Source organism: Zingiber officinale, chromosome 11B, assembly GCF_018446385.1.
Source record: "Zingiber officinale cultivar Zhangliang chromosome 11B, Zo_v1.1, whole genome shotgun sequence".
Lineage (NCBI taxonomy): Eukaryota > Viridiplantae > Streptophyta > Magnoliopsida > Zingiberales > Zingiberaceae > Zingiber > Zingiber officinale.
In genome coordinates, this window is record NC_056007.1 from 38,659,598 (window position 1) to 38,674,899 (window position 15,302).

Genomic DNA, 15,302 nt, shown 5'->3' on the forward strand with positions numbered 1-15,302 from the left:
TATATATCAAAATCAAATAAATTACCAATTTTTTTGAACTATTTGGTTACTAACGTAGTGGTAGAAAGAATACCATGTTTTGTCCGGACTTTAAACAATTTAGCTTTAACCATGTTAAAGGTCTCGCATTATTGGTTGATAGAGAATCAAAGTGGATTTACCAATAAATCACGAAATGCTATGGTTCTTGCATATAATTTCTTAATTTATTCAGAAGAAATTCGTCGAGATTGTGCACTTTTTTACTATTTCCCCTATCCCTTATAAATACCATAAGTGCAGATGGATGGATCCATCCTATTCTGGAAATAAACAACTCGCACACACTCCCTTTCCAAAATAAATCAATACACCAAGCACTACACTTAGATTTATTGGATTTGTTGCTAAAATATCGGTATTAAACCCGAAACTTCCGGCGTATGGCCAGTGGCCCAAGTAAACGAAAGAATCAATTACATTTTTCATATATTCTCCTCTCTTTTCTTTTGGATAGGACTAACAAAGAACAGAGTTCTCTTTGTATCACTCCGATCGCCCTTTTTTTGATCGATTTCTTTTTTTTTTTTATTTCCACTTTATTTATTTAATGAGAATAAAAGAAATCTAGTAATTTCATTTGTTTTGTTTAAATTTTTTTACATTTTTAAAAGTTTTCTAATAAGATACTTTACTTAGACTTTAGACTTAGGTTTTAGATCTGATATCAATTGAAAAATATTTCATTTGTTGAAACACTTCCAAACAATGAAAATAAAAAAGTTTTCTATTGTACTAAGCTAAAGACAGAAAGGAAGAAAGCAAGTGAATGCGGTAATTCCTCATCTTCAAATCAACCCTTCCTAGGTATTGTCTCAATAAATAAGTAATTTTTTAGTAACGTGTTAATATAATTCTAAGAAGCAAAGGAAAATTCCAAGTTAAGAGTTAATAAGAAAAAAGTCTCTTAGAGACTTTTTTTATATTTTGAGGATTAAACAAAAGGATTCGCAAATAAAAGTGCTAATGCCACAACCAGTCCGTAAATTGTTAAAGCTTCCATAAAAGCTAGACTAAGCAATAAAGTACCTCGTATTTTACCCTCTGCTTCCGGTTGTCTCGCAATACCTTCTACAGCTTGGCCTGCAGCAGTACCTTGACCAACTCCAGGTCCAATAGAAGCAAGCCCCACGGCCAATCCAGCAGCAATAACGGAAGCGGCAGAAATCAGTGGATTCATGGTAAGTTCCTCACACAAAACAAAAAAGAAAAAATGGTTAATGATACAATCAACCAATCAATTATGACTTTTAATTAAGATCCACAAGTTGAAATAATAATATTAATTACTAAATTAAAAAATGGAATCATCAGAACTATCTCGTTTTTAGTTTTTAACTATCATAGAGTTTTTGTAAATCCATATGCATACAGTTGTAACTATTGTATTTCTTTGTTTCGAACCATTCTTTCATTTAATTCTTCGTTCTTTACTACACTACACTATTGTTAAGTTTATTTATTTTTTCATTCAAAAAAAATTGCTAGAAGAGAAGGACTGATATTGAAATCTATCTAAATACAGTGTGAACTGCAATCAATATCAATCAAATTATCAAATTAATTTAATACCAAATTAATTCAATATAAATATAAATTAATAATATAAATATAAATTAATATGTAATAGTAATAAAAAAGTTAATATGTAATACATATTATGTAATAAAAAAGTACCAATATATATTAATTATTAATATCTTAACTTAAATTAAAAATTTATTTATTAATTATTTATTTAATTTATTAATTATTTATTTATAATTATAATAAATTATATTATTTGTAATTTGTATTGTATATTATACATATTATCAAATAATAAATAAAATAATAACAAAAATTTTGAATATTTTAATATAAAAATATAAGAATTAAGGAATTAAGAATATATATATATAAATAAATATATAAATAAGAAATATATAATGAATTGAATCTAATTTCAATTTGAATTAAACCGGATAATAGATATATATATATATATATATATATATATTTTATGTTGTATATTGTTCATATATAACATAACAAATATGAATAATGAGGATCCAGATTATGATTATAGGATTGGTTGTAATTAGGAAAAATATAAATTATAGCCTTACAATACTATAATAAAAATAAAAAAATAAATATAATAATAAATATTATATAGTTATGTAATATAGCGATATTATGGATAGACTTATCTCATATAACTAAAAAATATTTAATGTGATTCTAATATCACATATCCATTCTTTTCTTCCATAATGTAAACCATCCTAATTTTTTTAATTGATTCTGGAATAGAATAATTCCTAGAAAAATAGACGGGGGTTTAGAGCCTATAGACATTATTACATATATTATACTCTAACTATAACCTCCCCAGCCCTTCTTTTTTTTAGAATTCTGTTGGAATATTGTCTATCTTTTCTCCTACAATTCTAGATGATGGAATCATACACTATTATCTTACCCATCCAATTGGATTATCATGAATCATGTGGGATAAGCTTGCTTAATAATAGAATTAAAAAAAAAAGACTATTTGAAAAGCTAGTTAATGATGACCTTCCATGGATTCACCTATATAAGCCGCGGCTAAGGTTGCAAAAATAAGAGCTTGAATACCACTTGTAAATAATCCAAGAAACATGACAGGTATAGGAACTACTGAAGGGACTAAAGAAACAAGAACAACAACTACTAATTCATCGGCTAATATATTTCCGAAAAGTCGAAAACTAAGAGATAAAGGTTTTGTGAAATCTTCTAGGATGTTAATTGGTAAAAGGATGGGGGTTGGTTGAATGTATTTCCCAAAATAACCCAATCCTTTTTTGCTAAGACCCGCATAAAAATATGCGACGGACGTGAGTAAAGCTAAAGCAACAGTAGTATTTATATCATTCGTGGGTGCAGCTAATTCTCCATGAGGTAACTGTATAATTTTCCAAGGTAAAAGAGCACCTGACCAGTTAGAAACAAAAATAAAGAGGAACATAGTTCCAATAAAGGGAACCCAAGGGCCATATTCTTCTCCAATCTGGGTTTTGCTTAAGTCTCGAATAAATTCAAGGATATATTCAAAGAAATTCTGACCGTTGGTCGGAATGGTTTGTGGATTCCGAACAGCTATAATGACTGAACCTAATAAGATAGCAATTACTACCCAAGAAGTGATAAGTACTTGGGCATGGATTTGTAAACCTCCTATTTGCCAATATAAATGTTGGCCTACCTCTACACCCGATATATCGTATAACCCTTTGAGTGTTTTAATGGAACATGGTATAACATTCATATTGTCCTCTAGCAGAAATTGAACTTCAAAAAATAAATTATTTTGATTCAACCATCTCTATCTCTTTTTCAACTCACCAATATGAATCAAAAATCGTATTCATTAATTGTATATTTAAGATATCAAGAATTTACATAGGATACCAAGAAATCACGTAATATAATAACATATTATCAATATGCCCGCACTTACCTTTTTGCTTTTTTTATTTAATTCAAGAATAGTAACCGAATCCAAAAATCCCCCCTTAATCATAATCAAGGATTTCTTATATAGCTAGAGCGGCCCTCACAAATTGCGGATACTAATTTGTTAAGAACCAATCGGATTGAAGCTATAGCATCATCGTTGGATGGAATCGAAATATCTGCGAGATCCGGGTCACAATTTGTATCGATTAAACAAATCGTCGGAATACCCAAAATTACACACTCTCGAAGAGCCGTATATTCTTCTTGCTGATCAACGATGATCACAATATCAGGCAACCTCGTCATATATTTGATACCGCCGAGATATGTTTGCAAGGTAAATAATTTTCTCTTCAATATTGCCGCATCTCTTTTGGGAAGACGGTTGAGTTTACCCATCTTTTGTTCTGCTCTTAAATCCCTGATCTTTTGAAGTCTCGTTTCCGTAGTAGACCAATTTGTTAACATACCACCAAGCCATTTTTTATTAACATAATGACACCGGGCTCTTATTGCAGCCGATGCTACTGAATCTGCTGCTTTATTTTTGGTACCAACAATTAAGAAGGTTCTTCCCTTACTTGCCGCATCAAAAACTAAATCAGAGGCTTCTGATAAAAAACGAGCAGTTCCAGTGAGATTTGTAATATGAATACCTTTACGCTTTGCAGAGATGTAAGGGGCCATTCTAGGATTCCATTTCTTAGTACCATGACCAAAATGAACTCCGGCCTCCATCATCTCTTCTAAATTAATGTTCCAATATCTTCTTATCATTTTTCTCACACAACACTAAAAAAACTCTTGGAGAACTTTGGGCACTCAATTTGTCAGATGATTCATTCTGCATTCAATATTCTGATTTAGAGGCAGACTTCGAGTTATGGACTATCATACATTTATTACTAAAGTTTTATGGATTTTCTGGTGAGGATCCCAACAGATATCTACAAGAATTGAATATGGTGTGCTTTATTTTGAACCCACATGGTATATCAAAAGAAGACATCAGACTTAGAGCATTTCCATTCTCACTGACGAATTCAACAAAAGATTGGTTGGACTGTCTTCCACCCAATTCTATGACCAGTTGGTTCGAGATGAAGAAATTTTTTCTGGCAAGGTTCTTTCCTACTTTTAGGACCACAACTATTCGAAGGAGTATTTATGGAGTCCAGCAATTTGCAGGAGAACCATTTCAAGAATATTGGGATAGATTTAAAGAACTTGTTGCTAGTTTCCCTTAGTACCAGATTAGCGATCAGCTACTGATTATGTACTTTTATGAGGGATTATTTCTCATGCATAGGAGTATGGTTGATACAACTAGTGGAGGGACTCTAGTTAACAAGACACCGACTCAGGCCAAAGAACTTATCTAGATTATAACTGTAAATTATCAACAATTTAGGATTAGACCGATGATTGCGAAAGAAATTCATTCCTTTTCCAGTGTATTCCCCACCAGGATCTAGTATTAATAGCCTAATCCTCAATATTATCAGACTCATCAGTAGGATAAGTATAATTTATTGTTAGGATTTAGGTATGAGAACAAACAACAAGGGACTTCTGAGTGATCCAGTATTACCAGCCTTACTTTTAGCACCATTAGCTTGAGCAGGATTTTAGGGAGCAATCACAATAATTTTGGCAACATTAAGAAACATAGTTCCAGGAAAAAACACATTCATCAACATAGTTACAGTTACTATCAGATCAACCTACTGCATTAATTTTTGAGGAGATGGATTGTAGAGTTTGTAATATTCTTGACTTTATTGCATCTACTCTACATGACTCTTCTAGTTTTTTATATCGTGATATTGTAGATAATCCTGATAATATTTTTGTTGATGATATTGCTGTTCTAAATATTCTTGATGTTGTAGATGTTGTTGATAGGGATGGAAGTGTAGGGACTAGTGTTGTGGAGACAAAGCCCCAAGAATCACTTCCTTTGATTACACTACCATTTGAGCCAGTCGAGCCTGTTATTCTACTTAGTGATGAAAGAAGTATAGGGAAGACTTAAGAATCACTTTCTTTGAGTGCACAACTACTTGAACTAGAGCCAGATCCTTTACTTGACTAAGATTATTCGCATTCACTGTTTTAGACCCTCTAGGTATCTTTCAGTATGGTAAGGACAATATAATTCTTCTAAATTCTTATAAAATTCCATAGAGGTAATTATGTTTGATTTTATTAGATGTGACATATCTCTTGATTTATGCTCTATTACTTTTGATATTATTTCTAGTCCATCTTACTTAGCATGCATGCAAGAATTGCATCCTTTTCTTTTTAGTGCACAAGATTTCTACAGGCATTTCATTAGGAGTCAATCATGTAAGGATGCATTTTACCATGTGAAGAAAGCTCTAACACTTTATGCAATAATGAAGCTTTTGGAGTGGACACTCCAACTGAATCGTCTTTGACTACTGGAGAAAATTTTTAAGGAGACAATGGTAGAGGGAGCGGTCCTCACTTCACCTACAACCATTCCACTTTTAGCATGGCTTCTGAAATTAAATTAATTTCGACAACTAGAAATTTAGGAGAGTCTGTTCCATCTCACTTTTTCTTTTTCTTTCTACTTGTATATATTTCTTTGCTTTGTTTGTTTCTACTTGGTAGTTCATTTTTAATTTGTCTTGTCAGTTTTCATAATAAATTCTCTATGCATTCTTTTTTATCATATTAGAAATTGTGAAAGCTAGTTAAATTTGATTGTTGAGATGGAGATTTATTGTCATGATTAGATTCTTGGATTGTATGTGGTTATAACTTGGTGATGGATTTTATGTTGATAGATTGAGATGATAATTTGGATATGTTTAGTGAAGATTTTTAAGCCTATTATTCCCATTTATGTGTGATGCACTTGTGATTAATGTTACTCTAGAACTTACTTTAATTCTTTCGAGATCACATTATCATATGATTGCATGATTTTTATGAAGGCATCTCACTTGCTTTTATTTATTTCTTTTGTTATCACATGTTACTTGAATAATTCTCTTATCTTTGGTCATGTCATTCTTTCTCTCTTCCATTTATTTACTTTCTTACACATTCGGAGACTGGTTAAGCATCCAGAAGGGCATGAAGCATGTGTTCCATGACCTCGGGTGAGATGCCCGTAATTGCTTTAGGTGTCAAAGCGAACACATCATTATTGCGCGTCAAGCGCTCCACTAGCTCGACCTTAAATTCGGGTGCCAGATCGATTGCTAAGTGGTGGCTTCTGGTCGGTTGGGATGGATATGAATTTCCTCTTTTTCTTCATAGATAAGAGTCGAGGGTACTTCGTACATGGAATTCACCATGTCCACTGGATCTTCAGCGTTGTTCGAGCTTTAGTCTTGATGACATCCACATAACACTTATGCATTACCAACTGATTTTCTTTTACTTCCCTAACCTGATCATCCACGAGGTACATGATCTTCTAGCAAAAGGTCAAGACGACCGCTCGAAACTCATTCAGGGTTGATCGGACCAAGACCATGTCATAAGCCGAGGGTGCATTTATCATGATGAAGGCTGATCAACAAGTCCTCATCAAGGGCTCCACCCCTAAGGATATGACCAGCTTAATCTATTCGAGCGGCTGAACTTTATTGCTTGAGAATTTGTACAAGGGCATTGTCATGGACCCTAGATGATTAATATCAAGAGTGAAGCCAGGTGAAAGACCTAGTGAGTGACGTAGTCAGTCTAGTAATTTGGATATATCTAAACACCTTCAAACACTAGACATATCCAAATTATCTAAACACCTTCAAACACTTTAACTTATATCCAATCATCTCAGGTCCACACCTCTAAGAGATGCTTGCTTAAGATGTCAAAGTATAAGTCTCTATGACCAAGATGACTTGTATACCTTAAGTCGAAGGAAACTTGCACTCGAGATGCAGTAAGAACTTCACAAACATATCCATATATGTAGAGAACCATATGAAGTTTTACAATAAGTCAGTGTAATGAACTAGTTAACATAACTAGCATTCACATTTAACTCTCGACATCCCAATGTCTCTAGTTAATGAGAAACAGTTGTGATCCTGTCGAGAATCTTAGAAGATGGAACTGACGGTGATGATGTGGCTGCAATGCTGACCAAGTTACCATGACCTGGATGGTGAGTTGTCCTCTATGTTAACCAAGTAGTCGTAAGTCCTCTTATCAACGCTACCTATATGCAGGGCCCGAGCCTCCCCGGTCCCTAGCACCCCGATGCTTGAGGTAGATCCCATGAATATATAATAAATGAGCCAAATAAATAGTGGAGTAATGCAGTAAATAAAGAATGAGTACGGTGATGTACCCTTGTTGGAGTGTATACTTAAAAGTTTAGCTTTTGTACACATTTATTTTGAAATAAAGAATCACATTGGTCAAATGTTTACATTTATTTGTTAAATGTAATTGTTCAATTAATTTATATAGTAGATAACATGGAGTGTGGAGTCACACTTAGAAGATCATGTTGTCGGTTCTCTATAAATTATAAACAGTTGCTCACGACTAAGATGGAAAGGAACAAACCATTAGAATAGACGTAGTGTAATTAAGTATTAGTTTATCTTGACTAATAAATTACACTGATACACTTTAAGTGTATTGAGTAGGATCATTTAGGTAAGTTCTTTTTGTACTGACTTAGTAAAATAACTAGACCTTAGTTATTATGGAAGTGCGTGCTCTTAATCCTAATATAATAACAAACATGTATATTTAATATTTATTTCTTTGACTTATCAAAGGGTGAGGTTTAGCTCGATAAATCAATATGCCCGATAAGTTGGGAAATGATATTACTTATAGTATGTGTTGTTGATTATAGAAGGAATCTGTGTCCTAGTTATCTAGGTTGAGAATGTCCCCAAGAGGAGCTCATAAGGATTGTCATGTTAAACCCTGCAGGTGGACCTAGTCCAACATGACAATAAAGTTGAGTGGTACTACTCTTGGAGCTAGATATTAATTAAATGAGTTGTCAGTAACTCACTTAATTAGTGGACATTCGTAATCTTAAACACAGGGAGACTAACACACTCATGATAAGAAGGAGCCCATAATGTAATTTGGGATTGGTGCGGTAATGCGGTAATAACTCTCTAGTGGAATGAGTTATTATCGATGAACTTGAGTTGTGTATTCGGGGCGAGCACGGGATACTCAAGCTCATCGGAAGGCCAAAACCAATTTCTCCTCTAGGTCCATGTTGTAGCCTCAATAAAGCCTCAAGTCCATCCAAAGAAAAGCCTATCTTGGTGTCCAAGAAGGGGCCGGTTCATTGCTTGGTGACCAAGCAATGGCCGGCCACATATTCTCTAGAAGTGGCCAGCCTTTGCCTTGGGCAAGGGGGTCGGCAGCAATATTTAAATTAGGAAGGTTGTTTTTGAATTTTTAAATTTCCTCAGATATTTACAATTTGTAAAAAGAGAGATTTTAAAAATTTATAAAATTTTCCTAATTTAAATTAGGCCACAAGGTTTTAAAAGAGTGTTGTAAAATTTATAAAACTTTCTTTTAAAAAGAAATATTATTAGAGATGTTTTAAATTTTAAAACTTGGTTTTAAATTTTAAAACTTGGTTTTAAATTTTAAAACTTTCCTTTTAATATCCACATTAGAAAAAAAAGAGTTTATAAAATTTTATTAGAAGTTTTCTTCTTTTAAAATTTTATAAAATTTTTTTCTTTCTTTCCCTTTTAATAAGTGGTCGGCCACCTTGCTTGGTGCTCAAGCAAGGGGCCGGTCAAATAATTAAACATCAACAAATAGTTGTTTAATCAATAAATCAATCTAGGATTGATTAATTAAAAGGAAAGAAAAAGAAAAAATTAAAAGGAAATAGGAATGAGTCTAATTTTTTATAAAACTCTTTCCATAATTTTTCGTTGGGAAACTAATATAAAAAGGGGGGAAGGGGAGGCCTTGAAAAACAGAACAATTGATATTGTATTGTTGGAGATCATCAAGTGGTCGGCCCCTCTCCCTCTCTTCCCTTTGCTCTCTTTTGCTCCTTTGTGGTGGTGGTGCCCGAATTCTAGAGAAGGAGGAGAAGCTTTCTGGGTGGTGTTCGTCTTGGAGGATCGTCACCCACACGACGTCCAAGAGGAGGCGAGGAATACGGCAGAAGATCTCGAGGTTTTTAGCATACAAGGAAGAGGTATAACTAGTATTTAATTTCCGCATCATACTAGTTAATTTTTCTTTATATAAATACCAAATACAAGAGGCATTCGATTCTTGTTTTTTGAATTTAATTTCGATGTTGTGTTCTTTTTCTTTTTCCCTTGTGATTTGATTGTTCCTTTTCGTTAACCTAGAGTTATATAAGGAAATTAAATATTAACTTTCCTTAAAAGGCTTTGTCTAGTCGGTGGTGGTTGCTCCCATATCCAAGAAGGCCAAGTGCCTCGCCATGCAGTACTGGAAGCCAATTTTGGAAACTAATATTTATTGAATTTATAACCTAGGTGATTTGGATCAAACGTGTTAAGTTCCGCAGGAGATCCAAATCTAAACCTAAAAGAACATATAAGTTAAACTTGGAATCAAACGTGTTAAGTTTCGCAGGAGATACAAGTTTAACTTAAAAGAACACATGGTAGCTAGGAAAGGTTCAGATCACGTACAAAATTTTTGTACAGTGGAGCCATTGGGTTTTCCGAGTAGCAACCAACAATTGGTATCAGAGCTAGGGTTTTGCCTCTGTGTATTTGGTATTAGTTTAATTATGCATATGTCATACATAATTTAGGCAGGTTAATAGTAGGATGTGCTAACTTTGTGGATGCATGATCCAATTATTTTGACTTATAGTTATTATGTGTGTGATTGGACCCTTGGACATGTCAAGGGCATTTATTATGTGTGCATGATTGTATTATAAAATACAGCAGAAGCTGTATTTAGTTTTATTAGGATTTTATTTTTTGATCTAGATACATGTACATTCCTTTTATGGAATATAGGATCGATGGATGTAAATTTTATTTTATGTTCGATCTAGTTTATATGTACATTCGTTCTAGCAATATAGGATCGAAAAATGAAAAATTCTATTTATGTCGCGGATCGAATCTTGCAAGGCGTGGAACCTTTTGAGGATCAGAGTGGCGCAGCGGAACAAGGAGCAAGATGGATGCGACAACTAGACCCGGTGGCGGTGGCCAAAGATGGCAGCAGCTAGGGATGACGACACACGGAGGACAACAATAGATAAAAGCCATAATAGTTGAAAATTAGTTTTTCTATTTATTGCTTTTATATTGTGCTGTGTGTGAATGTTAGTGTACATATTTAGTAGGCTAGCATCATCAAAATTCCTCACTTTAAATAACTAAGTGGGAGAGGGATTTGTTTTAGTGAATTCCACGGTCTCCATTACTGGTTTGTAAGTGATGCAAACAAACTTACGTGTTGGCTCTGAGTGCCTTCCTCCATATCGGATGAGTTTGTTTGCGGATCACTAGACCAAACTTCCATTTCGGATGACTATAGGAAATTAATTAAGAGCGTGTGATCTTCCCCATCGGAAGGGGCACAATCTTATTAATGGACTTAGTGTCAAGTAATGGTATACACTTAGGCACGTCTAATAATATCCTCCCCATCGGAGTCACTGCTATTATTTGTGTGACCGAAGGAAACCAACTATTAATTTTATTTGTTAAAAAGTTAGGTTGACAAGATAATAAAATTAATGGGATATACCCTCCTTTTACAAATGTTGAATTTGTATACATCTACACTATCGTGGCATACAAAATTCACGGTGTTTTAAGGTGTTGGTTAATTTAAAATAGTATTGTTTGAGGAATCAATATTATTCTAAATTTAGAGTTCTGACTAAAATTTATTTTGTGATTCTTAGGATGACTTTCAACCCACTGGCCATTATTCTAAAAGAAAACAGACTTGCTGGTCCCAACTATATAGATTGGAAAAGAAACCTGGACATTGTTTTAACTGCTGAGGGCTATAAGTTTGTACTGTCAGAGGAATGCCCAGAAACACCTAGCAATGATTCTACCCCAGAGGAGATTCAACATCATAGTAAATGGGTAAAAGCTGATGAGATGGCGCGGTGTTACATCTTGACTTCAATGTCAAATGTATTGCAACATCAGTATCAGGACTTATCAACAGCCTATGATATAATGAACAATCTCAAGGAACTCTTCGGACATCAGAATCGGGCTGCTAGGCAAGAGGCAATGAGAAAACTGATGACAGCCACCATGACTGAGGGGACTCCCGTAAGGGATCATATTCTCAAGATGATGGCTTACTTAAGCGAAATACAAGTTCTTGGAGGGGAAATTGATGGGGAAGCCCAGGTCGATATCATCCTCCAAACGCTGTCCAGAAGTTTTGAGCATTTTCGCCTAAACTATAATATGAATAAAAGGATGTATTCATTGGCGGAACTTCTGACAGAACTTCAGGCAGCCGAAGGGTTGTTTCGTCAAAATTCTCAAATTCACTATGCTGAAAATGGTTCTACTTCTAAGCTGAAAGGCAAGAAGAAGAAGAAACAAAATGGCTCAGCAAAGAAGGTGAATAAACCTCAAGGTGCAGGACAAAAAGCTGGAATAAAGAAGCCGAAGGGCAAGTGCTTTATTTGCAAGCAGACTGGACATTGGAAATCCTCGTAGGAAACAGAACAATACAGGTATATCTCATACTCTAGTAGTTGAAACATGTTTAGCAGTGTTATCTACCAGCACCTGGTGTGTAGATACGAGAGCCACTGATCATGTCTGCAATTCTTTGCAGGGGTTCCAGGAAACCCGACGACTATTTGATAGAGAGATAACTGTCTACATGGACAATGCTACTAAGGTGGCGGCTGTTGCAGTGGGAGACGTCTACTTATCATTTGATAGGAATAGGAAATTGGTTTTAAGGAATTATCTTTATGTACCCAATTTTAGAAAGAATTTAATTTCAATTTCTAAACTGTATATAGATGGATATTCAGTTTCCTTTAGTAATAATGTGGTTATAAAGAGAAATAAAGTGATTATCTGTTCTGGTGCATTGGTTGACAATTTATATACTTTAAATCCAATTTCTCCCACAAAGCAAAATATGGAAATTAATAACACATTTTCTAACTCTAATAAGAGAAAAGAACCTTCGGAAATGAACCAAACACATCTTTGGCATCTAAGGCTTGGTCATATTAACTTAAGTAGGATTCAAAGGCTTGTAGCCGATGGACTCTTGGGTCCATTAGAGTTGGAAAACTTTCCAACGTGTGAATCCTGCTTGGAAGGTAAGATGACCAAGAGACCTTTTAAGGCAAAGGGGTATAGAGCCAAAGAAGCGTTAGAATTTGTTCATTCTGATTTGTGTGGTCCTATGTCTATCCAGGCTAGAGGTGACTTTGAATATTTTGTCTCTTTTATAGACAATTATTCAAGATATGGATACATTTACCTAATGTGCCGCAAGTCTGAGTGCTTTGATAAGTTCAAAGAGTACAAGGCTAATGTGGAGAAACGTCTAGGTAAAAGTATCAAGACACTACGGTCTGATCGTGGTGGCGAATACCTCTTAGGAGAGTTTAGGAATTACTTATCAGAGGCCGGGATTCAATCCCAATTGTCCGCACCTGGTACACCTCAACAGAATGGTGTGGCAGAATAAAGGAATATGACTCTTATGGATATGGTTAGATCGATGATGAGTTATTCAGAATCACCAAATTCGTTTTGGGGATACGCTCTGGAAACAGCAGCGCACATTCTGAACTTAGTACCTTCTAAATCAGTATCTTCTACTCCCACAGAATTATGGAATGGGCGGAAGCCCAGTTTAAGACATATTCGGATTTGGGGTAGTCCAGCACATGTGCTGAAACAAGATGCTGATAAGTTAGAATCTCGTACAGAAGTTCGTATGTTTGTGGGGTATCCCAGAGGAACCAAAGGCGGTTTATTTTATAGTCCTAAAGACCAGAAGGTCATTGTTAGCACCAATGCCCAGTTTTTAGAAGAAGACTATATAATGGATCACAAGCCCAATAGTAAAATTACTCTAGAAGAACTTAGAGAGGACACATCTACTTCAGTACCAACAGTACAAGATGAAGTACCACAAGAGACTGCAACACGTGTCACACATGATACACAACCACAGACGGTGCCTCATCGTAGTGGGAGGGTTGTAAGGCAGCCCGAGAGATTCATGTTTTTGGGTGAGTCTTCGGACTTGATCCCAGGTAAACATGAACCAGATCCCCGGACATATGATGAAGCACTCCAAGATATAGATGCAGTATCTTGGCAAAAGGCAATGAATTCCGAAATAGAATGCATGTATTCTAATAAGGTCTGGGAGCTTGTAGAACCACCTGATGGTGTAAAAGCCATTGGATGCAAGTGGATCTATAAAAGGAAAAGAGGGACAGATGGGAAGGTAGAAACCTTCAAAGCAAGGCTTGTTGCGAAGGGGTACACTCAGAAATAGGGAATCGATTATGAGGAGACCTTTTCGCCGGTAGCTATGCTTAAGTCTATCCGGATACTCTTATCCATTGCCGCTCATATGAATTATGAGATTTGGAAAATGGATGTCAAGACAGCTTTCCTTAATGGAAGTCTTTAAGAAAACATCCATATGAAGTAACCAGAAGGGTTCATTGAAAAGGGCAAAGAGCATCTAGTGTGCAAACTTAATCGGTCCATTTATGGACTGAAGCAAGCTTCAAGATCTTGGAACATCCGGTTTAATGAAGTAATCCAGTCATATGGATTTATTCAGTGTCCGGATGAGTCTTGTGTATACAAAAAGTGTAACGGAAACATGGTGGTATTTCTTGTACTATACGTAGATGATATTTTGTTAATTGGCAACAATGTCAAGGTATTATCGGACGTAAGGGTATGGTTGTCCAAACAATTTGATATGAAGGACTTAGGAGAATGTGCACACATCCTTGGGATCAAAGTTATAAGGGATCGTAAGAAAAGAATGTTGTGCCTATCCCAAGCTTTATATATAGATACAATCCTTGCTCGTTTTAGCATGCAAAACTCTAAGAAAGGTTTCTTACGTTTTAGGCATGGAGTAGCCTTATCTAAAGAGATGTCTCCAAAAACATCAAAGGAGATTGAGGACATGAAGGCAGTTCCTTACGCTTCGGCTGTAGGAAGCCTTATGTATGCAATGTTGTGTACGAGACCTGATATCTGTTTTGCCGTGGGCATGGTTAGCAGATATCAAAGTAACCTACATTGGACTGCAGTAAAGCATATATTAAAGTACCTGAGAAGGACTAGAGATTATATGCTAGTTTACCAAGCAGACGATTTACTCCCTGTGGGTTACACGAATTCAGACTTCCAATCAGATAGGGACAACAGTAATTCTACATCAGGTTATGTGTTTACTTTAGGAGGTGGAGCCATTGCATGGAGGAGTGTTAAGCAGAAATGCGTCTCAGACTCAACCATGGAAGCTGAGTATGTGGCAGCCTCTGAGGCAGCCAAAGAAGCTGTATGGCTCAGGAACTTTTTAATGGACTTAGATGTGATTCCTGGTTTGCCCAAGAGCGTCATAATTTATAGTGATAATAGTGGAGCAGTTGCAAACTCAAAGGAACCACGAGCCCATAAGGCAAGTAAACATATAGAGCGCAAGTACCACCTGATACGAGACATCGTCAAGCGAGGAGAAGTTGTCGTCACTAAGATAGCATCAGCAGATAACCTGGCAGATCCTTTCACTAAGGCTCTTCCGGCGAA

The 15,302-nt window shown here is 35.3% G+C and overlaps 2 protein-coding genes across 2 annotated transcripts; both read right to left on the bottom strand.

The window, feature by feature from the left end:
• Positions 1–2,017: 2,017 nt before the first annotated feature.
• On the bottom strand, positions 2,018–3,364 carry LOC122035051 (ATP synthase subunit a, chloroplastic). The gene has a single exon (XM_042594419.1). The coding sequence runs from the start codon at positions 3,329–3,331 to the stop codon at positions 2,588–2,590; it is 744 nt and encodes a 247-aa protein (XP_042450353.1). The 5' UTR covers positions 3,332–3,364; the 3' UTR covers positions 2,018–2,587.
• Positions 3,365–3,588: 224 nt separating this feature from the next.
• Positions 3,589–4,299, bottom strand: LOC122035052 (30S ribosomal protein S2, chloroplastic-like). The gene has a single exon (XM_042594420.1). The coding sequence runs from the start codon at positions 4,297–4,299 to the stop codon at positions 3,589–3,591; it is 711 nt and encodes a 236-aa protein (XP_042450354.1).
• Between the last annotated feature and the right edge of the window lie 11,003 nt (positions 4,300–15,302).